This window comes from Suncus etruscus, chromosome 14, assembly GCF_024139225.1.
Source record: "Suncus etruscus isolate mSunEtr1 chromosome 14, mSunEtr1.pri.cur, whole genome shotgun sequence".
Taxonomy (NCBI): domain Eukaryota; kingdom Metazoa; phylum Chordata; class Mammalia; order Eulipotyphla; family Soricidae; genus Suncus; species Suncus etruscus.
In genome coordinates, this window is record NC_064861.1 from 40,628,186 (window position 1) to 40,651,103 (window position 22,918).

The window sequence follows — 22,918 nt, forward strand, 5'->3', positions numbered from 1 at the left end:
GAATAGATACCCAACCTATAACAAGCTGTAAGGTGGCGACCATTAGCAGTAGGAATCTGGGGGGTAAAGGAGGGAGATGTGGGAGACATGCTGGGAACAAGAGTGGAGGAAGGATAACATTGGTGGTGGGAATGCCCTTCATTCATTGTCACTATGTATCATAAATAATTCTGTGTAAATGAACTTCAGTCACAATAAAAAAAAAAAAAAAGAAAAAGAAATTGCCCCTGGCTTGGGGGGACCATATGGGACACCAGGGGATTGAACCGCGGTCCTTCCTTGGCTAGCGCTTGCAAGGCAGACACCTTACCTCTAGCGCCACCTTGCCAGCCCCGAGTTGACAAATTTTTATAACCAATTTTATATACATACCTCCTCCATCCCACCCCCCCCCCCCACATGTTTACCCAATCCCCATAGTTTAAGCTTACTCCCTGCTCTTCATTCAAGGATCACCCTGGTGGAATTTGGATGAAATGGGGTACCTGAATCAAACCTGGGCTGGCCATGTATAAGTGTTGTATCTGCTGTACAATCTATCCAGCCTCTACCTATCATTACATTTATAAACATATGGTTTCTAAAGTTATCTTTTGGTTGCTGGTTCCTAATTATATTTTAAGTGATATATTTTAGAAAAGACTGCCTCATTTTCTCTTTAGCACTTAGTTGTACTATTTTGATGATTTTACACTTTATTCAGTAATTCTAGGCATTTTGTAACAGGTTTTCAGATATTTCAAACCATTGTTTTTCAACCATGGCTCAATACCAACCTTGTTTCTGTGGCCACCACCCTAGTACTACAGCTTAGCTCTAGTCTTGTGACTTGCTCTCATGTTTACTTACACTATTTTTACCTTTAGAATTTCCTAGGCCCATAGGTGGCCCTCAATGTGGCCCTCAGCTGAGAAAAGGTGATTTTAAACTGTGGGTTGAGATTCCATGTAAGGTTGTATAACTGGATATGGACTTTGTGAACATTTTGTTTTGAAATAAATTTATGGTTTTGTTAGAAAGAAATATAAGTTCAGAATTGCTGTTGTTTTGCTTCTGTAACCATAATGACTACCAAGACAGGCTTCAGATATGTGGCAGAAGGAACTAGGCCAGAACAGCCAGTTCTAAGAACTTTGAGAGCATGTACCAGGGCAGATAGATAAACTAGCAATACCCGGGACCTGCAAGTGAAAACTCTTATGTAACTACATGCCAAGGTTGTAGGCACCCAGTGGGTGCCTGAGCCCCCCTCTACATCAGCCAACCAGTTTAAACCTGGCTGACCCAATATGTACTAAGAACCAATAGTTTTATCCCTTGCTTGAAGTCCCAGCAGCCTGATAAAAGGGATTGCAAGTCCCATCTGGGGGTCACCACCTGGGAGAGGTGTGGCCCCAGCATGCTGGTAACTGAATAAACTCCCTTGCTTTTGCTTTACTGACTCATCTCGCCCAATCTTTGTTGGTCAGATCTAGAGTCCAAAGTTAACATTTGGGAGCTCATCTGGGAGGACAATAGGGAGAAAAACTCCAGCAAATTTTGGTAAAAAGCCATGATGATCATGATAATGTAATTTTATTTATTTTGGGAGTTGGGCCACACATAGTGGCACTCTAAGGTTACTCCTGGCTCTAAGATCAGAAATTACTCTTGGAAAGCTCAGGGGACCATATGGGATGCCAGGGATCAAACCTGGGTCAGCTGCATGCAAGAGAAACACCCTATCCACTGTCCCAATGGCAGTGTAATTTTAAAGGCCTTGTAAAATGCTGGGAAAAAACCCTGCAGATGTGCTGGAGGTCACCAGCCAGAATTTGAGAGACATCCCAATTCTTTGTAGTTGGGGTCCATCTGGTAGTCCAAGATACCTTGTTGGTTGAGAACTATCATAGTATAGGACCCAGAGGCCCAGCTTGGAATCCAGGAGAGGTTAGTTTTCTCAGCTGATCTGTATCTATCTTCTTCTGTACACGTGTCTTTTTGTCGGAGCACACTCTGTGTCTGTCTTTGTGTCAGACATGCTGTGTTTTCTTTCTACCACTTTCTTAGAGAAATTTTAGAGAATACTACCCCTGGGATTGGTGGAATTTGATTTGAGTTCAGAAAAATGTGCGTTTTGTTATGTGCCTAGTGTGTGTCCTTATATAGTTTGATTTACAGATCTGGTATTAATTGCTCTCCTAGACATAGGCTAGGGAACAATGGGGAGGGGTGTGAACACCAGACAATTCTCAAGTGGTCATCAGGACTTAAATTTGTCCTGGAGAAAGTCTGGTCTTTTTGACCAATCTTAAGCTGCTTTCCTGTCATTCTTAGATGGCATGGGTAGAGGAAGATCAATAGAGATTATCTATATGTGTATGGCAAGTAGAAGGTGGGTGTGAGTTGAAGTGCTGAGCGAGCCCAGGGTACAGGCAGAAGAGCTGCCAAGCACAGGCACCACTTCTACTGCCACTACACACACACCAAGATCAAAGTATGAGTCTTCACAACTTCTCCTCTTTCTATACACACTGCATGTCTGTGAATCTTTCCATGGGAACACAGGCAGTGAGAGGGCCTGCGTGAAAGCAGGCTGTCTGGGCTGGATGGAACAGGCAGCTGACAAGGGCCAAGGGTGGAGGGGCCAGCCTAGAACCTTCCAAGTTTGGGAGATGGCAGAGAAGACCAATTTTGCTGATGAAACAATAGAAGGGGTGCTATGAGTGGTAGAAAGTATTAAGACATTGGACATTGATGGGGCTGAAGAGACAGCATGGAGATAGGGCATTTGCCTTGCAAGCAGGAGGACAGTGGTTTAAATCCTGGCATCCTATATGGTCCCCTGAGCCTGCCAGGAGCAATTTCTGAGCGTAGAGCCAGGAGTAACCCCTGAGTGCTGCCGAGTGTGACCCCCCCCCCAAAAAAAAAAAACAACCCCCAAAACCAAATAACAGCAACAACAAAAAAAGACATTGGACATTGAGACTTTGGAAACTCAGGTCTGAAGGAGTTAAAATCCTCCAGAGAAGAGGCTAAGTGAGCCTAATGTTATACTTTCTGTTTTATCACTCACACCTCAGGAATTTCCTCTGCTTTGGACATTTATTGAGTCTTTGTTACAGACTATCAGAAAAGACAAAAATGGCTATTTGAAAACCCAAACCAAGTGAGCTAGAGAAATTGACCCTATCAGTGATTAAGTAATTTGCTTGCCCCTTTCCCCTATATAACCTAGGGAGTTTATTATCTATATGCTAAAATTTCAACTGGAAGAACTTCCTCTAACTTTAGAGGTTTCTGAAAATGAAGAATTGGGTAGAAAATGTTACAAATTATTGTGGTTAAACAATATTGTTAATTTTGTGGTTGCATGATATTGTTAAGATAACTCAGTAGCTTTAAGTGTGAAAATCTCAATAGTTCATGGTAAATTTAGTAAAGGCTTCTTTCTAAATGTAATGGTACTTTATTATCAATATCTGAAAGATGGGGAAAATCTATAGAACTGATTTAAAGGTTAGAAATTGACACAGGGCATTTTCAAGTTTCCCTCCTAGAGCTGCATTGCTGATTTCTAGCTTGCTAACTGGGAAGCTGGCCTGCCCTGGTTTAGGAGGATATAGAAAAAGGCACAGAAAGAGGCTGGAGCATAGAGCCTAAAAGGCCCTGTCTGGTGCTTCCAGCTGGTTGCCAGTGGCAGCCAGAGTGGCTGGACCACCCAGTTGGAGGATGAAAAAAGATTATGAAAAGAAGCATAGGTCTGTGTTTTATGCAGAAAGATAATAAATTTATGGATGTTGGGGCAAAGAGAGTGAATTCTGTGAAAGTGTGACCAGTTGGTTACAAATTGGAATGATAGAATGAATGTAAAGAAATGTGCAGAAGGGGCCGGCATGGTGGTGCTAGAGGTAAGGTGTCTGTCTGCCTTGCCAGCACTAGCCTAGGATGGACCGTGGTTCGATCCCCTGGTGTCCCATATGATCCCCCAAGCCAGGAGCAACTTCTGAGCGCATAGCCAGGAGTAACCCCTGAGCTTCACAGGGTGTGGCCCAAAAACAAACAAAAAAACAAAACAAATCAAAAAAAAGAAATGTTCAGGATGTTTGAGGTATGTATATTAAAGAAAAATATTTACATGGTCAAATTGAGTTATTAGTATGTCTCTAAATTAGAAGTGATGTTTTTGTACAGAGAATTCTATGGAAAAGGAGCATAGATGTTAAAGTGCTCTTAGAATATTAGGCCTATAGAAATGATAGGAAACCAAAGTTTTCCAAATGGAATTGTATGCAATTGTTGTTCTGTGTGTTTTGTAAATTGTGTTCTGTAACATTGCCTTTTCTCTTTTCCTAGCCCTTTTTTTTGTTTGTTTGTTTTGTTTTGTTTTGTTTTGGCCATCCTCAGCAGCACTCAGGGGTTACTCCTGGCTCTGTGCTCAGAAATCACTCCTGACTCAGGGGAACATATGGGAGGCCAGGGATCTAACCCACATCTATCCTGGGTCAGTTGCAAAACTCCATACTGCTGTGCTATCACTTTGGCCCACCTTCAGTATTTTTGTTGTTTCATGGCATTATGTTGGTTTGCATAAATACAGGCAGGAAGTTTTCCTCTCTATAGTGGGAATCACTCCTCATCCAGACAGGAAATCTTAAAAGTAAGTTAGGGGACCCCCCCCCCTCCAGAGTCCTCTTTCAGGGAAACAGAATCGAAAGGGGTTGAGATTAAGTAACAAGCATGATCAGTACTGTTACAAATACTCTTCGATCTCAAGGAGACCATAGAGGGAGATTGGCCTAGGGAAACTGGAAATCATCTAGGAATGTCTGAATCTGCACTGACTGCCCGTATCCCTGAAGAGGGATGGGTCAGACCCCCCTCCTACCAGGATACTCCTACAGAAGATGAGAAACCCAAGGCTACCTTCCAGCTTATCGTGTTAAACTTGACCTTCACATCTTTACATCGGCCAAGCCTGAGTAACTCTGAAGTGACAGGTAAAGTATTAATTCCTTTATTGGTAAACTACCTGCTCTGTCCTTGACCAATCACCAGAAATTTTCTGTAAATAGAGTGCCCCAAATGGAGATTTCTTTAGTCTTGTTGGGTTTATGTAAAGAAACAAGTCAAGTTTATTCAACCATCTGGCAAGGTTCAGTGTGAAGGTGGAAAGAAAAATTGATTTTTCTGTGGCAGATTGAATTAAATACTTTCTAGTGGGATTAACTTAAAGCCTGCTTCTCTTAGGTAACATACATGAAAGTGTACATACTGATTGTAATAGACTGGTTATAAGGAATTGAAAGTTGTACATGCGATCACTAGTCTGGCTAAAGAGTACAGTAGGAAAAGTAACTCAGAGTTGTATTTTATTTACAGTCACTAAACCCAGTGGGAGTCCTGGGCTTTCTCTCCAGTCAACACTGTAACACTGTAATCCTGAGGAAGACTGACCTAACACAGATACCTAAAGGCTCAGGAAACAAGTATAATTCTATGATGCTTTATTTCTGTTGTTTAACTTCTGTGTTATCATTCCAAAGGAAGCTCTGTCCTTCCAAGGACAGAGAAGAGAACTGTTTACTGCTCCAGGGTCTGATTGGGTTTTATTCAGGTAATAGTCTCCTGTCTAATTAATCTGATCTTTTTCAGATGTTGATAACTGCAGAACCAAACCAGTCAATTGCCTCATTAAGAACTAAAGTAGCATGAGATTTCGCCTTCTTATACATACAGCCTTTAGTCCTTTGCCAGCTTGAAAAAGTTACAGAAGATGGACCCACACTCCCCTTTAATGACTTCTAAGGTGGTGGAATCCCTAGCAAAAATGTTAAAGCTTCCAAAGGATAAGGGCAAGAAGAGCCATGGAAACTTAACTACCTAAGACCTTTGACATCAATTGGAAAGTATACTATCTGTCTAACCCAAGAGGTTGGGAAAGACTTTGGCTTCACCAGGTAGCACCAGGTGTGAGAAGCATATTCTGAGACCCAGAGCAGGAAAGGCAATGACCTACATTCACAGCCCATCTCTCTGGGCCACTGAACTCTAGGGCCCTATGTTGTTATTTCTACACCAATAGCTATTTAAATTGCAAGATTAAAGAGGATGCAGGAACCTCCTTTATCCTCATAGTGGAGAGTCAATAGTACCTGCGAAGATTCAGATGACTGAGCTCCTAAGACCATGACCCAATGCAGATAATTTTTTTTTTTAATTTTTGGGTCACACCCGGTGGCACTCAGGGGTTACTCCTGGCTCTATGCTCAGAAGTCACTCCTGGCAGGCTCAGGGACCATATGGGATGCCAGGATTCGAACAGGGGTCTCTCCTAGTTGGCCATGTGCAAGGCAAATGCCTTATGGCTGTGCTATTGCTCCAGCCCCAAATGCCGATAATTCTGAACAGCTCCTGCAGATGGCTGTAACTATGGAATGACCAGCAAGAATGAACAACCAATTTGCTTGTGGACTATCCTTGGGACTCTTATCCAGACTGTGGATTGAGGGTTTGTTGGTTTAATTGTCACCCTGGGGATCCCTCCCCTAAACTTTGACTTATGTGATTTGTTTGGGTTTCTGATTATGCTCCACAAGATCTCCTGCTACTAAGGTGTAAGTGTTAAGAAAAATAAAATGGGTACCACCCCATGGATGCGGGTACTGGGATAGCAAAGTTGTCCTGAGAGTATTCTCATTTTATACTTGTCCAGAGGGAACCCCCGGAAATGTGGAGGAGAGGTGAGCTTTCTCTGCAGGGTATGGGAATGTGTCAGGAAAGCAAGCTGGCAGCACACAAGCCGGAAGATCAAATTACAGAGGGAGCCATACCCTGATGAAGGTCACATACAGTTTTTCAATTGCTGTTAAGCAGAATTGTCTTGGCCCAAATAGGATCTTTAAAAGAATGTGTCCAGACTTACTTCCTACTATGGAAGCATCAGTTAAGGCAAATGAGAAGGAGCTAGATAGTCAGCAATTGAACATTGCCTTAACGTGCCAGTGTAAGCCCCACTATCAAGCACTAAGTAGAAGAGAGCCTAGGATCAGACTTCCCCGGGAACGGCCCAAGATTGTTGACTGTGTATATGTCCAGAGCACTCTCTGGACTCCTTAACAGAGGTGGTCGTGCATAACAGGAAGGGAGACCTTGTTTTTCTGCAGCAGGAAGGGCTCTGTGCCTCTTTAGGCAAGGAATGCTCTTTCTATGTATATCCTTTGGGAGTAGTCAAGGAGTCATTAGCAATGGTTAGGGAAGGGCTAGCTAAGAGAAAGTGAGAGCATGAACAGCAGGAGTCATGGTTCAGGTCATGGTTCAATGCTTCCCCATGGTTAACTACCCTCCTCTCCTCCCTTTTGGGACCCCTGCTCATGCTTGTTCTGATAGCTATACCCCCATCATGCTTGTTCTGATCCTGACAGTGAGACCCTGCATAATGAACAAGTTAGTGATTTTGTTAAAGACAGAATCAATATAGTACAACTGCTGGTCTTAAGGCAGTAGTACCAGCCTCTAGGTGAAACAACCATTTAAGTATGGTCAGGATTAACCACAAGTACAAGAAAAAGGGGGGAATGTTAGAAGGGAATGTAAGTTTAGAATTAACTGCTACTGTTTCACTTCTGTAACCATGCTTTGCTTTAGACATGAAGACTGCCATGACAGGCCTCAAATATGTGGCAGAAGGGACTAGGCCAGAACAGCCAGTTCCAGGAACTTCGAGGGCATGTACCTGGACAGTTAGATAGACTAGCAATAGTCAGGGGCCTGTGGACAATAAACCTTATGTAACTGCCTGCCAAGGTCATGGGCACCTAGTGGGTGCCTTATCCCCTCCTCTATTACTTCAGCCAACCAGTTTAAACCTGGCTGACCCAATATGTATTAAGAACCAATAGTTTCAGCCCTAGCTTGAAGCCCAGCAGCTATATAATAGGGCTTGTAAGGTCCCATCTGGGGTTCGCCATCTATGAGAGGTGTGGTCCAACATGCTGGTAACTGAATAAGCTCCCTTGTTTTTGCATTACTGGCTCGCCTCACCTGTCTTTGGGGGTTGGATCGAGTTCGGAACTAACAATTTATTATCAGTAAATGCTTAATTTGTATACCTATTTTTAATATTTTAATATTAAATTTATTATTTTTTTAATATTTTAATATACGGGATCATGTAAAAAGTCCTTGGATGAAAGGGGTTTAGAGAGAAAAAATATAAGAAGTTTTAATCTAAACTGTCAATTATGAGCCAGAGAGAGTACAGTGGATAGAATACTTGCCTTGCATGCAGCTGACAAGGGTTGGATCCTCGGTATATTATACAGTCCCCTGAAAAATTCCAGGCGTGATCTCTGATCTCAACCAGGAGAAACCCCTGAATATCACCAGGTGTGACTCCAAACAAACAAAATTTTTAAAAAAGTAACTAAATTATATTACCATACTTGAGAATTTTATCTTCATAATTCATTAAATGCTTTTTTCTTTTACTCTCCCCCCTCACTTCTCTACCCTATTAATTCATACACATTAAGTAACCTATTAATTCCTGATATTTATAGAAGTGAACATTTAAAGCAAAAGCAATTACAAATCATTCTCAATTGCTCAGAGTCATTTAAAAATATCCTGGGCTGGAGAAATAGTAAATAAAGGTTAAGGCACTTCCCTTAATGTTCCCAACCTTGTTTTGATCCCTGGTACCACATGCTTTTCTGAGCATTACTGGAGTAGCCCTAGAACTACCTTCCTCCCAGAACTGTTTTGTATGGCTCAGGTCATGATAGGGCCCATGTAGCTCCACATTTTGGGTCCTAGCACTGAATTTCTGCCCTTGATAGCAAAGTAATACTAAAATGCCACGTGGGTCCCACAACTTAGGAGCTTTGCCATCAAAATTAAACCAAAAAAAAGCAGGTAGGGACAGAAAAGATGGTGTCTATATATCTAAGATCAGATTGATAAATATTTGCTCTCTCCAATTAGAAAGCATGAACTTTAACAAATCTTTTTTGCTTTTGAGCCATAGTCAGTGGCTCTTAGGGCAGGCTTGGAGGACCATTTGTGTGCTAGGTGTGGGTATTCCCTCCCCTAGTAAGACAACACTAGGGATCAAATCCAGGACATAGCATGCAAGGTAAATGTCCTACCTGCTATACTATTGCTCTGGCCCCAAGACCTTAAAAATTCTTAAAATTAAACCCTTAATATACAAAATTCCTGAAATTTATTAAATTACCTTTTAAACTGTAACAATGCTGATATCTCATTGTGACTAAAATAAAAAATTCCCACAAATGTGACTGGAATAAAATCATTTTTAAAAGTTTCAATTTTGTGTGAATAATTTATAAATACATGTACAAACCAACATTATACATAAAAATATGTACACAATCAAACAATTGTGTTCTTCAATGTAACAACTCAATAGATGATACCTTAGCTTTTGGAGTAGCTTTAATTGTCCATATGCAATCAACTGCTTGACCTGGTTTGGTTTTTTCTTCTTGTTCCACCTGACTAGAACGCACTATTCCATCAGCTCCTGAGAGTTCAAACTGGCAATCTAGAAAGAATAAATGGATGAAGTTCAAAGGAAAATAAGACTGATCCAAAATACCATAAGGAAAAAGAGGTAATATACTAAACCTGGGATGGGATTTAAAATACCTCCTAGATAAGTAAAGTCTGGATCTGAAACAAAGAAAAAAAAAGTATTTTAGATAAAGTTTTCAAATTTTGTTTGTTTGTTTTGTTTTTGGGTCACACCCGGCAGCACTCAGGGGTTCCTCATGGCTCAGAAATCGCTCCTGGCAGGCTCGGGGGACCATATGGGATGCTGGGATTCGAATCACTGTCCTTCTGAATGCAAGACAAGCGCCCTACCTCCATGCTATCTCTCTGGCCCAAGTTTTTAAAAATTTTAACTTTTTAAGTTAGCCTTATGCTACTCTGCTGACGTATACTGTATTTTCCTACCATGCCTGGAACAATGAACATTTTATAAAGGATATCTGCTTAATAGCTAACTAACAGAGAATTAGAAAAAATTTATCTTAAAATAAGTTCAACACGTACTTAACTTTTTTAAAATAAAAACCTGATAGAATATATGAGTTTCAAAGATATATCACTATTTTACAAAATCTTTTCTGTGTGTGTGCATCCAGAACCTCATATATGCATGATAAATGCTCTAATACTGGCTACATTCCCAGCTAAAATCTTTTTACATGAATTGGATCTCCACAAATAAGTTTGTATTACTTGAAAGCAAATAGATGAATGTTAATGATTTGAGTATTAATATAAAAACAAATTAGGCAACCTTATTATAAAGATTCATTCATCCACAAAATAGTATTTATTCTATTATGTATCATGAAAACATTATATGACATAGCTAAAATATAAATTTTAGTGAGTTGTTAAAGATTTAATAAATTCCTGACTTTTTTTATACTAGACTTCCTACATAGTTTCATATTATGCTCATGATAGTTATGTCAGGAGAATAATGTAATACTCCTTTTTAAGATGAAATGGTCCCATAATGAAAAATCAGAGCTAACTGCAACTGTAGATAATTTTTATTATGCTGTCATTTGTCTTTCTCTCTCTCTCTCTCTCTCTCTCTCTCTCTATATATATATATATATATATAGAATATATATGATATATCAATCATTTCTAGTTAAAGTCTTGTTATTAAAAGATATTTTATCTAAGAGTTGATAAATCTAAAAGAATCTATTCTAAAAAATGATAAGTTAATTTTTGTTTTTGAGTCACCTGTGATATGCTCAGGGATCGCTCTTTTTGGGTCTTGGAGAAAATTAGTATTTTTAAAGTAAAGTTTTCTGTGCTGGAGCATTTGTTGAGATTGAGATAGAAGCTCTTTTATGCTTATGGTGTGTGTGTGTGTGTGTGTGTGTGTGTGTGTGTGTGTGTGTGTGTGTTTGTGTTGGACCATACAAATTGGCACTTAGGGCTTATTTCTGGCTCTATATTCAGGGGCCACATGGGCTGCCTGAAGTTGGACCCAGGGTAAGCTGCAAGCAAGGATGTGCGTTACCCATAAATAGAATAGTATTCATGGTGCTAGACCCATGTAGAGACTTTCACAACTGACTGCTTGCCATTTCCTGGAAATAACTGAAATAATGTGGACTATTAATGCAATAATGGTAATATTCTTAACTACATATTTAGAAATTCTAATTTGTCAGAATTCCCATAGATTTTTATTCCAAGACTATTTATTTAATATTTAAGTTTATCTGACATTTCTTTGCAAAAGAACTGCTTCCTTTTAGCAAGGTTAGATTTTAGTTAAAATATTTATTTAGTCGCTAAAATGTATTATCAAACTCTCCCCAATTTTTTAATATGTAATTTGAAGACCATTTTGGAGTTAAAGACCATAATTTTAATAAAACTTGATGTAAATAAATAAACTGAATGAAATAATTATTAATTATTAACTAAGAAAAAATTATTCAGGATAATTAAAGATTCTAAGGCTATTTTAGTATATCTGCCGCTGAAATGAGTACTAAAGATTCTATGGCGGGGCCGGGCAGTGGCGCTAAAGGTAAGGTGTCTGCCTTGCCTGCGCTAGCCTTGGACGGACCGCGGTTCGATCCCCCGGTGTCCCATATGGTCCCCCAAGCCAGGAGCGACTTCTGAGCGCATAGCCAGGAGTAACCCCTGAGCGTCAAACGGGTGTGGCCCAAAAACCAAAAAAAAAAAAAAAAAAGATTCTATGGCTAAACCTGCAATTACTCTTTGCTCACAGTTTGGCATTTAAAATGTACCTGATGTGAACTTTCAATTTGTTTTATCACTTTTTTTTTTTTTGCAACTTAACGCATTCTTGTAGATACCTTCTTATTATGTTTTGATCTTTAGGAAAATATGCATAACTTAATATTTATCATTAGTTATTTGGGGAAAATTGGGTTAAACCAGTGGTGCTTCGTTTTCCAGATCTGAGCTTGAGTTGTCTTATACACTCAGCATTTGCTGCAGACAATACAGTGGCATGAAGAACATTGGCAATATAGAAAAAGCATCACCACTATTCAAGCAAAAAATTCAAGAATGTTTTTAATATGATTCATCAAGTGCACCTTGGTATTTACCCTAGTGAGTTAAATTTTTATTTCACAGGGCCAGAGAGATAGCATGGAGGTAAGGTGTTTGCCTCTCATGCAGAAGGATGGCGGTTCAAATCCCAGCATCCCATATGGTCCCCTATGCCTGCCAGGGGCAATTTCTGAGCATAAAGCCAGGAGTAACCCCTGAGCACTGCCGGGTGTGACCCAAAAACCAAAAACAAATTTTTTATTTCACATTAAAATTTTGTTTTCAGGTTTACAGCAGATTATTTATAACTGAAATAACCTGAAAACAACTGTTTGATTATCAACAGGTAATCAATAGAGTGAATAAACAGTGGATTGTCATTACAATGAAATATTCAGCACAAAAAGAAGTAAGTTATCAAATCATGGCATGAAACAGAAGAACCTTCAATGCAGAAGGTATTCCCTTTTCACCAACAGTAACTCTCAGTCACATTCTACTATTTTAATAGCCAGTTAAGCTAATTAATAGGTGGCAAAAGAAGGAGGCAATAGGTTGCCTCCTAGTGCAAAGTAGTACTCTTTCAATTGCTCAAAATTTTTTTCTAGAGTCTATTTAGTTCAATGAGTAGTTGATGTGCCCAATGAGACAAAAAAATCCAAATTATATTGATAAGGATTAAAAAATAATAGTTTGTTGAATTTTTATAAGTGGTGGTACCCCCAACCATGGTTTACTGAGTCAGGGGATCACTTGGTGTGGCTGAGCAGGACTGTTGAAGTTTTCTCATTACTCAGGTTCTGATTGCAGATGTTTACCAGGCCTAGCTATACTGCATGCCAACAGGGCCACAACTAAGTAATGCTTAGTATATTAAATTTCCTGGTTATGGGTGGCCTGGATTTGATCTCTGGCAACCCTAAAACAATGTGCTGATGTGCTGCGAGTAGCTCCTGCCAGATGTGGCTCCAAAACAAGACAAAGCAAACAACAGAAAAAAAAAACCGAGAGAGAGGAGAGAGAGAGAGAGAGAGAGAGAGAGAGAGAGAGAGAGAGAGAGAGAGAGAGAGAGAGAGAGAGAGAAATACTATCTGACTTGCTGCTGTAAAATTTACAGGTTATTTTATTTCCTAGTTTTATGTTTTAATTTGTTCATGGATTGGTTTTCTTTAAATATGATGTTTTCTTGCTAACTTAAAATACCTTTTCTACTCTTAAGATTCTAAGACAATAGTGAGACCTAACTACTGTAAAGTTAATATCTTACCTGGAATAAATGAGTATTTTGCTCGAAAACCCAGTCCTTCCAGTTCTTCATCAGAACTAAACTTTATCCACATGAATCTCCCTGTTGATCTAATTAATGGAGGGCTTTTCACACCACAATAGCGATTTATAAGTGGAGAGAAACCAAATGGTCCATCTCTAACTTCCAAGTGATCAAACCGACATTCAAACGATGGTTCTATATAATAATGGTCATCAAAGGTCAACTCTATTCTTTGACGTGGAGCGGCTAGGAGTAAAACACATCAGGGCAACATAAATGAGAAAAAAAAATTAATGTACTGATGTTAAAGGATAAAAGAAAAGCAAATACTCTAATACTTTATAATTGTTATAATTAAGTTGTACATATAAATTAGAATTGCTACATATAAAAGTTAAAAATGCTATTCTAGAGGAATATTGTAACCTTTTTAGCATATGGTATTCAGTAGTTAGTCAAATATTCTTAACTGGGGGTCAGAAGATAGTAGTTAGGGTACAAGTCTAGCATAGGTTCGTTTTCCAGCAGCATGTGGTCCTTAGAGAACCTCAGTGTGACCTGGGTATTCCCAAGATATGATGATGGGCAGCATCACATCTTTGGGATCTTGGACGAAACAGACAGTTAGTTGGATAAGCCAAGGATCATGGGTGGGGCTCCTTCCTATATGCAGCCTGGAAGGCCCCACTTCCTGCAAAATGTTTCTAACTTGATCACATATAAAGAGTTGAGGGGGCAGAACAATAGTACAGCAGGTAGAGAATATGCCTTACATGCAGCTGGCTCAAGTTCAATTCCAAACACCCCATATCTTTCCCCACCCAGGGATCAGGGAATGATCCCTGAGTACAAAGTCAGGAGTAAGCCCTGAGCACTGCAGGCATGGCCTCCAAAAAACCAGTGTTGAGAAGCCCATTAAATAGACATCATATACCATTAATTTTTAAAAGCAAAAATATATAAAGCAACTATGTGCACAAATCTACAGAAAGAGTATAAGAGAGGTCAAAGTGTTTAAGTTATTACTAGAAAAGTGAATTATATTTTAGTTAAACTAGCTGAATTATATTTTAGATAAAAAATTCCTATAAAATTTTAATTTATTTTTTGTTAACTATTCAGAAATATGTATATATATCATTGGAACATAATTAAAATACATATTTAAATGTTGTTCAAACATAGCATTTACCAGTATTCTTAGTTTTATAATAAAATAAAAACTCATTTAATAAAAGACAAAAATTAGTCAAATACCTTCCAAAGTATAAATACACTCCTTGTTTGGTGGATATGAGTCAGGATAATTTGGTGAAGCAAAATGACCTCCGTTGCTAGTTCGAACCCAGATGCCACCACAATCAGATGGAGAACTGTGCTTCATTCCAAAATTCTGTCCATCTTAGAGACACATAACATTTTAAAAATAAATTATGGCAATCAGAATGGTATTCTCTTTTCTACAACATTCTCTACCCTCCTCCCCCCATGTGACCCATAGGTAATTTTGTGAGAATCATTTTCAAATAGAGCACAAGTTTAAGTTAAAATAAAAACATTACTTGCGGTACTTGCTGGAAGACTTTGATGCAAAAGGTTAAGTTTATAATACTGGGTTACAATGAGTCTGGAACAGGGCTGGATGTGGCCATCAAATTTTAAAAAGTTTAACTAAAAAAATCAAGACAGTTTATAATCAAGACTATAAAGGGATTTTAGTTAATTTAATTGACTTAACTCTGATGCTCTCCCCTTAAATTTCATTTAACATCAGTAGATTTATTTTAGGGCATACATTTATAAAATAAAGAGGTAGATATATTAGTGACAAACAATAGTACTAAGAATCTCTGTAAGTGGGAATGAAAGTGATGGTGGTGGTGGAGAAACAGGGCCTTTCAAAAACATGAAGGCTGGTTAAAATTAGAATCAGTTGGATACCAAGTCCTTCCTCTATTCTACAAATCTATGTAGTTGCTTCTTTCTTACCCCATCAGAAAACTAAAAAAAAAAATTTTTGTAGACATGATTAAACAAAGTTATTGGATAAAGCATCATTAGGCAGAGCTGAGGTTAAAATAACCAGCCATAAAACAGAGAATTGAGTAATGCTGATAATTCCATTCTTTTTCCCATTAAACTGCTCAAGATAAAGGATTCTTGGTCAGATGTAGAGCTTTTGTTTTTCATTATTTATTTATTTTTGGTTTTTGGGCCATATCTGGAAGCACTCAAGGATTACTCATGGCTTTTGACTCAGGATCACTTCTGGTAGATGATTCAGGGTATCATATGAAATGCTAAGAATCAATCCCAAGCATTTGTGCAAGACAAAGTACTGTCACTCCAGCCCCAAGATGAAGAGCATTTAAACTGGAGATGCAAGTCTTCTCTGAAGAATCTAATTAATCCAAAGAAAAAACACCTAATTATGTAACTCATAGGTCCCCCAATGCTGGACCACTAAACAGTGAGGATTACAGTAAACAAGATATACCTATACTAGTGCAGTTAGTGATCAGATATTAGTGCTTCTTTCAAAAATATGAGTAGACAATTAAGGATCACCAGACATTTGAGGAAACCTGTTATGGAAAAACAGAACAAAAAAACAAAAATAAACTGAGAAAATTATTACGCAAGGAGAATATTTTTAAAAAGTGTTACTACCAAACATAATGTATTTAATAGTCTCTGAAAAAAAATCATAATCTCAAGGCTGGCAACATAGGACACTGAGTGAGGTGTTTGCCTTGCATGCAGTCAACCTGGGTTCGATTCCAGCACTGAATATGGCCCCCAAATCCCACCCGGAGTGATTTCTGATTAGAGTCAGGAGTAAGCCATGAACACAGCTGAATGTAGCTCCCCCTCAAAAAAGAGTATACCTATAAAATAAGAACAAAGAAACTTTCGAAGCAGGAGCAATAATATGGGGATCTTGCATGGGGCTGACCGTAGTTCCATCTTTGGCACTGAGTATGGTATTCTCTGCTCTGCTAGGATAAATACTAAGTTACTGATAGCAGTAACTCATAAGCACTACCAGGTTTAGCACAAAACCCATACACCTGCCCAAAGATAGTTAAAAGAATAATCAGGGGGGAAAAGAGCCCCTAAAATCAATAGAAAAATTAGAGTAGAAAAGTTAGCACCACGATCTGAAACCTCTGAACTTCTACAACTATATCTTTACAAGAATGTAATATACTTATTCAAGTGTATGCTGTCTATTGCGGCTTTCATATTTTAACAATTAAAGCAGTAGCTACTCAGAGATTGTAAAGCTTACAAAGTAACTGTTTAGTGCTTTACCTAAGAGGTCTTCCTAATTAGAGAAAAGGAAATGGGTTAGAGTTCCAGTCTTGCCTAGGTTTGACCTTCAGCACTACACTACATGGCTCCCCAAGATTTGGTGGCCCATGAACACTGCCAGGCATCATAGGGTCTGTACAGCCAACCCCATCTCTGTGGGCTGCAGTACTAAGTGGACTGGCCTGCATTGCCAGGCTGAGTATCATTGGAAGCACTCCTTTCCCCTGTGCTCCTGGCTCTTGAACATAGACAGTAAAACCCCACTCCCAGTTCTAAGAAAGTTTTCTAATTCCTAATAGGAATAAGGAGAAAAAAATTAGAAATTCCTTAAGACAGGAGCTGGAGTGCACTTGCCTTGCAGTTGGTCACTCCAGTTAAATCTTAGTATCCCATATGGTTGCCTGAGTACCACCTGGAGTAATTCTTGAGTGCAGAGTTAGGATTAACATCTGAGTATCGCCAAGTGTGCCCCAAAAAAGAAAACAAAATAGCAAAAAAAAAAAAAAAGGCAGTTCCTTAAAAACAAAATACAGGCCAGTAAGAGTACAGTAAGTAGGTAGGGTGCTGGCCTTGCATGCTCCTGACTCGGGTTTGATCCCTAGCATCCTGAGTGCCTAAAGGAGTTATCCTTAAATGCATAGCCAAGAATCCTGAGCACTGCCAGGTGTGGTCCCAAAATAAACAACCTCAAAAACCTCAAACAGAAGAGAAAAGAGAATTAAAAAACATTAAATGAAGAAGAAAAAAGTTGAATGACTTAATGTAATCCTGAATACTAATGTAATAAAACTATGATAGGCTGAATTTACCTACTCTTAAGAATGTTTTGAATTAGTGGAGAAAAATGAACACTGACGAAGGGATGGATATTAGAACAATATATGACTGAAATGCAACTTTTTTTAAAATTTCTTTTATTTTTTAATATCTTTATTTTGAAACATCGCGATTAAAAACATGATTGTAGTTGGATTTCAATCATAAAAAGAACACCCCCTTCACCAGTTTAACCTTCCCATCACCAATGCCCCCATCACCTCCCTCCCCTAACCCCTGCCTGTATTCGAGACAGGCTTTTTACATCCCTCATTCACTGACTTTGTTATGACAGTTCTCAGCATAGTTATTCCTCTAACTGCACTCACCACTCTTTGTGGTGAGCTTTATATCTTGAGTTGGTCCTTCCAGCTCTCATCTCTGGGAATTACTTCAATGTCTTTTTATTATTTATTATTATTATTGGCTTTTGGGTCACACCCAGCAGCGCTCAGGGGTTACTCCTGGCTCTATGCTCAGAAATAACTCCTGGCAGGTTCGGGGGACCATATGGGATGCCGGGATTCGAACCACCGTCCTTCTACATGCAAGGCAAACACCTTACTTACATGCTATCTCTCTGGCCCCGTGAAATTGAATCTGAGTCTGTCTCAGGTCATCACATACAAGTCAAATGCCGTCCTGCTGTCCTATTACTCCTTCCCCTATAACTTTCTTTTATAAAAGAATGTTTTGGGGCCCGAGAGATAGTACAGTGGTAGGGCGTTTGCCTTGCATGCAGCCGATTCAGATCGAATGGCAGTTTGAATCCAGGCATCCCATAAAGTCCCCTGAGCCTGCCAGGAGTAATTTCTGAGTGCAAAGCCAGGAGTGGCCCCTGTGCACCACTGGGTGTGACCCAAAAACCAAAAACCAAAAAAAAAAAAAAAAGTATAAAACAGAATGTTTTGATTTTTGTAACTTGAATGTATAAATGGATGAAAACAAAAAATAAATAAAGATTCTATGAAAAATTGGGTTAACTCTCATATGAAAATTTGGTTCAGGGGCCAGAGTGGATAGCACAGTGGTAGAGCATTTGCCTTGCACGTGGCTGATTCTGTACAAACTTGGGTTCTAATTCCTAGCATCCTATATGATCCCCTGAGCCTGCGAGAAACAATTTCTGAACACAGTGCCAGAAATAACCCCTGAGTGCTTCCGGGTGTGGCCCAAGACACCCCCCAAAAAAGGAAATTTGGTTCAAAACTAATTTTTTGAAATTAGAAAACTAAAAATCTTTCATAAAGGATCATCAATAAAGGTTCATAGGACATGAAAAAGGATTTTCATTTTACCACATTGAAAGAGGTGATTTTTTTCCCCCTTTAATAATAAAACAGAAACTCACTGATTCTGGGATATAATTTATAGTTTATTAGGAACTAGTGATGTCAATTTTTAGATATTATCAGGAAAAAATTTTATGCTGGCAAATGCAGTTGAATTTAATTAAATTGGGGACTGATAGAAAGTTTTAGATCATTGAACACTCAGAGCCTATGAAAACAGTACTTCAAAGTTGAAAATTTTGCAAAATCGTCATTCTACTATTTTGAACATGTAGTAAATACTGATTTTAAATACTTTACCTTGGGTCTTTTGGGCCACAGCAATCCCTTCCACTACAAGTATTGTTATTAACAACACTAGAGAAAGAAAGAATAGAAAAAAGAGGTTAAATGGAATCTATATTATATTTTACTATCTATAGGCAAAATCATTTGACAAAAATAGATAAACTAGGGGCCGGGTAGGTGGCGCTGGAGGTAAGGTGTCTGCCTTGCAAGCGCTAGCCAAGGAAGGACCACGGTTCGATCCCCCGGCGTCCCATATGGTCCCCCCAAGCCAGGGGCGATTTCTGAGCGCATAGCCAGGAGTAACCCCTGAGCGTCAAACGGGTGTGGCCCAAAAACCAAAAAAAAAAAAAAATAGATAAACTAAATCACTACTTCTTATATTCACTCTCAACATGTTCACTGATTAAATGTTATGGTGTCATTTACTATTTGAAAGTTAAAACAATCCAAGAAATGGCCTAATTATATTGCACACAATTATATAAGCACTTATACAAGTATATGGCACTTACACTTTTCAACTTACGAAGACATAAAAAAACCACCTTTATCCAACTTTGCTTATTCTATTCTTATTTCTGTATATACTATACTCTATCTAAAAAGGTTTACACATGTTATAATAGTGGACACTATCTGACTTCTGAAAAATTCATAATAAAGAGAGAAGAGGCCAGCAGTCTCCTAGACATTAATACATTGCATTTTATAGTTGTGTAGTACTATGTTGTATGTCCTATATTACAAAAACTAGTATATTTTTAAAAATTAATTTATTTGCACATTGAACACTTCTAAGATCCAATGTTCGACCAGCATTGAATTTTTAGATAATGTGTTAGATCTTGTCTTTCTTCTCTTAATGGAAATTAAACCAAACTACCACAAACTCCTAAATAAAGTAGGACTTCTATTATTTATTTGGTCCACATTTACTTACAGAATATCCCCAGGGAGCTCGCAAAAGGATAGTGATGTCGGGGGGGGGGGGGGGAATCAAGCAAAACAGTTAGGCATTGATTTTAGGAGTAAAATGCACCTAAATGCATTGGGGTTCCGTGCTTGTCAGGTACCATCTCTGGGCTTTTTCAACTGCTTTACTTATCTGTAAAAAGGGACTGTCATATTAATACCATCAACAACATAAGATTGTTGTGAAGATTAAATGAGATAAATCACACAAGCACTTTTTGTTGTTGTTGTTGTTGTTGCTGGGCCACACCTAACTGTGCTCAGGACTTATTCCTTGCTTCTGTCTCAATGCTCAGTGGTCATTCCTGGCAGGCTTAGGGAATATATGGTGAGCCAAGAATTGAATTTAGGCCAGCCACCTGCAAGGTATGTACCTTTCCCATTATACTATCTCTATGGCCTTACCACTTTTTATGTGCCAGTCCCCTGCTAAATAAACAATAGATACTAAAACAAACTGGTGTCTTCAAGCAGTTGGTCTATGGTCAAAGACAATCTATGATTGTTTGTGTAAAAAAGGAGTTTAATATATAATAAATAATGAAATCATTTATTCTGCTGCAGGTTAGAGGAATGAAGGAAAGTTCAGAAAAAATTGGATCTAATTGGATCCTAGACTGATTTTGGATAATCTAGTTATATTATCAGTCTAGGAATCAGAGGGGAAAAATATCTTAGACAAAACAAACAAAAACACCAAGGAAGCATGAGTCCTCTCTATAAGAGTTGTTAGTGAATTCTGATTAATAAAGCATAGTTAGCATGTGGAGTGGAATAGGGACCAAATTAGAAATAATAAGGTAAAAGAAGACTTATCTAAAATAAAACCTATGATAATAATAGATATCTGACAATCCAGAAAATAATATTCATTTTTAACTACTACATTGTTATAAAAATTATCTCCTACAACATAAATATACATTATAAACAAATGGTCAAGTTTTGTGATCCATGTATCTTCCTTCATTAGTGAGTAAGTCAGGCAGACAGGTAAATAAGAAAATATGTTAAACCAGAGAAACAATAAAACAATGGCAACTATGCTGGGAAGAATTTACAATTGCCCATATATATTCAGCTTTATGAATTATCTATGAAATTTGGATCATATTGAAAATAAAGTTATAAGAGATTTTCTACTTTAAAGGGATATTAACAATTTAAATTTCACCTTAAAATTAAAACTTATCCATGTCAGGGGAGAATTACTTGGAAAATTATTATTCCTGTTATAGCTACTGTGCCTTCATCAAAGCATACAAGAAGGAAGAAATAATGCAGGGCATCCTCTTGCTTTTAAAAATACTTGCCTAGAATCTACAATGATCTCAAAATGAAGATTTTAATAAAAAAAACAATCCCATTTCCCCAAAGTTGTACACACTGAGAAATCTAATATTCATTTTGTGTGGTCGTGAGTTTAATTCAGAGAATTGCCAAAGGGTAAAATGGATATTTGGAAAAAATTAGTTATTTTTGTCAGAGTATCCTATATTGTATCTATAGTGTATTCTGTACACAGCACCTAGTGATCCTTTTAAAACGGAAATCAGATTACATTATAGTCTTTTATAAAAAGCCTCCAATAGAATGCCACTGAATTCAGAATAAATCCATGTTCTTGATTGATTTAAGTTAATTCTATTTTTCTGGCACTTGATTTGACCTTCCCATAAAATCTACTGCTCCCCAGGTTGCTTTCTCATTATTTCAACAAAATCTGACTAAGCTCATTCTTATCTTAGGGACTACTCGCAGCCTACTAGTTCCTCTAGCTGTTCAAGTCTTAGTGAGGTCTCCCAAATTTTAAAGAAATGCAGCCTTTTTCTCCTTCATCCCATTTGATCATATAAATAGTATTTAATGTATTACTCAGTACTTTCTTGCTTATTATCTCTTAAGCTCTCTCTGAAAAGAGAAGACTTGTCTAATTCACTCAGTTATTACCGAGATTTCGAGGTACACAAAAGCACTCAAGTGACTAAACCTGATCTTGAGTAAAGGTTCTTTACAGCTACAACACAGAGTACACATACTTATTAATAGTAGCCACACATATAAGGCAACTTTTATTTATTTATTTATTTATTATTTATTATTTGCCTGTAAATCAAGTGAAGGCAAAAAGTGAATTTACTGGTTTTTGTTTTTGTTTCAGATACCCAGCCACAATCTTTTTCTCAAGCTGGCTCAATTTACCTTCATAGACTGAAGTGCCAGAATGTTACAATCACCTAACTGGTCTCCATGCTCCTTACTGGTTTTCTATAGTGAAAGAAAGAATGAAGTGCCATCAGATTAAACATACTATGAGGTAGTAGTTGCAGTACCTTGTTTTTGATGAATGCTGTTCTAAAGGAACCAATAAATTTAATCAAATTCAATTCTTTTCTTCGATTCAGAAAGGTAAGAGTCTTATTAACTTTTGGATCACTACTTCCTACATATGCTAATTATACTGCTTAGATCCCTTTTACAAGAGTAAATGTGTAAGAAATGTTTTCTCTTTCTACAGAATGGGAGTTCAATTCTTATTAGTCAAATGCTCCTGAGATGGCTGTTTTGTATGCTATAATGATTCAGGAGTCTTCTTCACTTAGCAATGACCAACACATTTCAATATGATGAGGGGAGGGACATTTTTAGAATATATGATATCTTCTTACACACGGATGCTCTAATTTCTAAATATTGCACACCAGAAATATTTAAACTAACATGTACTAATGTCATTTTGTTGAAAACATTTGAGCTTTCCCTTTACAGCACCCTATAATTCTGCAAAGCAAGATAGTAAGCATGCTACTGAGTGACAGTTTTTCAGGCACCACTGTTGAGTGAGTGACACGGTTAGCTCCCATTCCTACTTGTCTCCTGGCCTCCCACCACACTA

General features: G+C 38.1%; 1 protein-coding gene across 3 annotated transcripts in view; it reads right to left on the minus strand.

Moving 5' to 3' along the window:
* The window catches only part of NETO2 (neuropilin and tolloid like 2), a 73,495-nt gene that overhangs the window by 46,348 nt on the left and 4,229 nt on the right, over window positions 1–22,918 (minus strand). Inside the window, exons 2-6 of one of the 3 annotated variants that reach the window (XM_049786251.1) lie at window positions 19,063–19,119; window positions 14,597–14,740; window positions 13,337–13,585; window positions 9,652–9,675; window positions 9,420–9,547 (exon numbers count right to left, since the gene is read on the minus strand). In XM_049786251.1, the coding sequence (XP_049642208.1) occupies window positions 9,420–9,547; window positions 9,652–9,675; window positions 13,337–13,585; window positions 14,597–14,740; window positions 19,063–19,119 (602 nt within the window). Of the gene's footprint in view, window positions 1–9,419; window positions 9,548–9,630; window positions 9,676–13,336; window positions 13,586–14,596; window positions 14,741–15,836; window positions 15,865–19,062; window positions 19,120–22,918 lie in introns of those variants that run through there. The other 2 variants (XM_049786250.1, XM_049786252.1) reach the window with 2 other exon arrangements.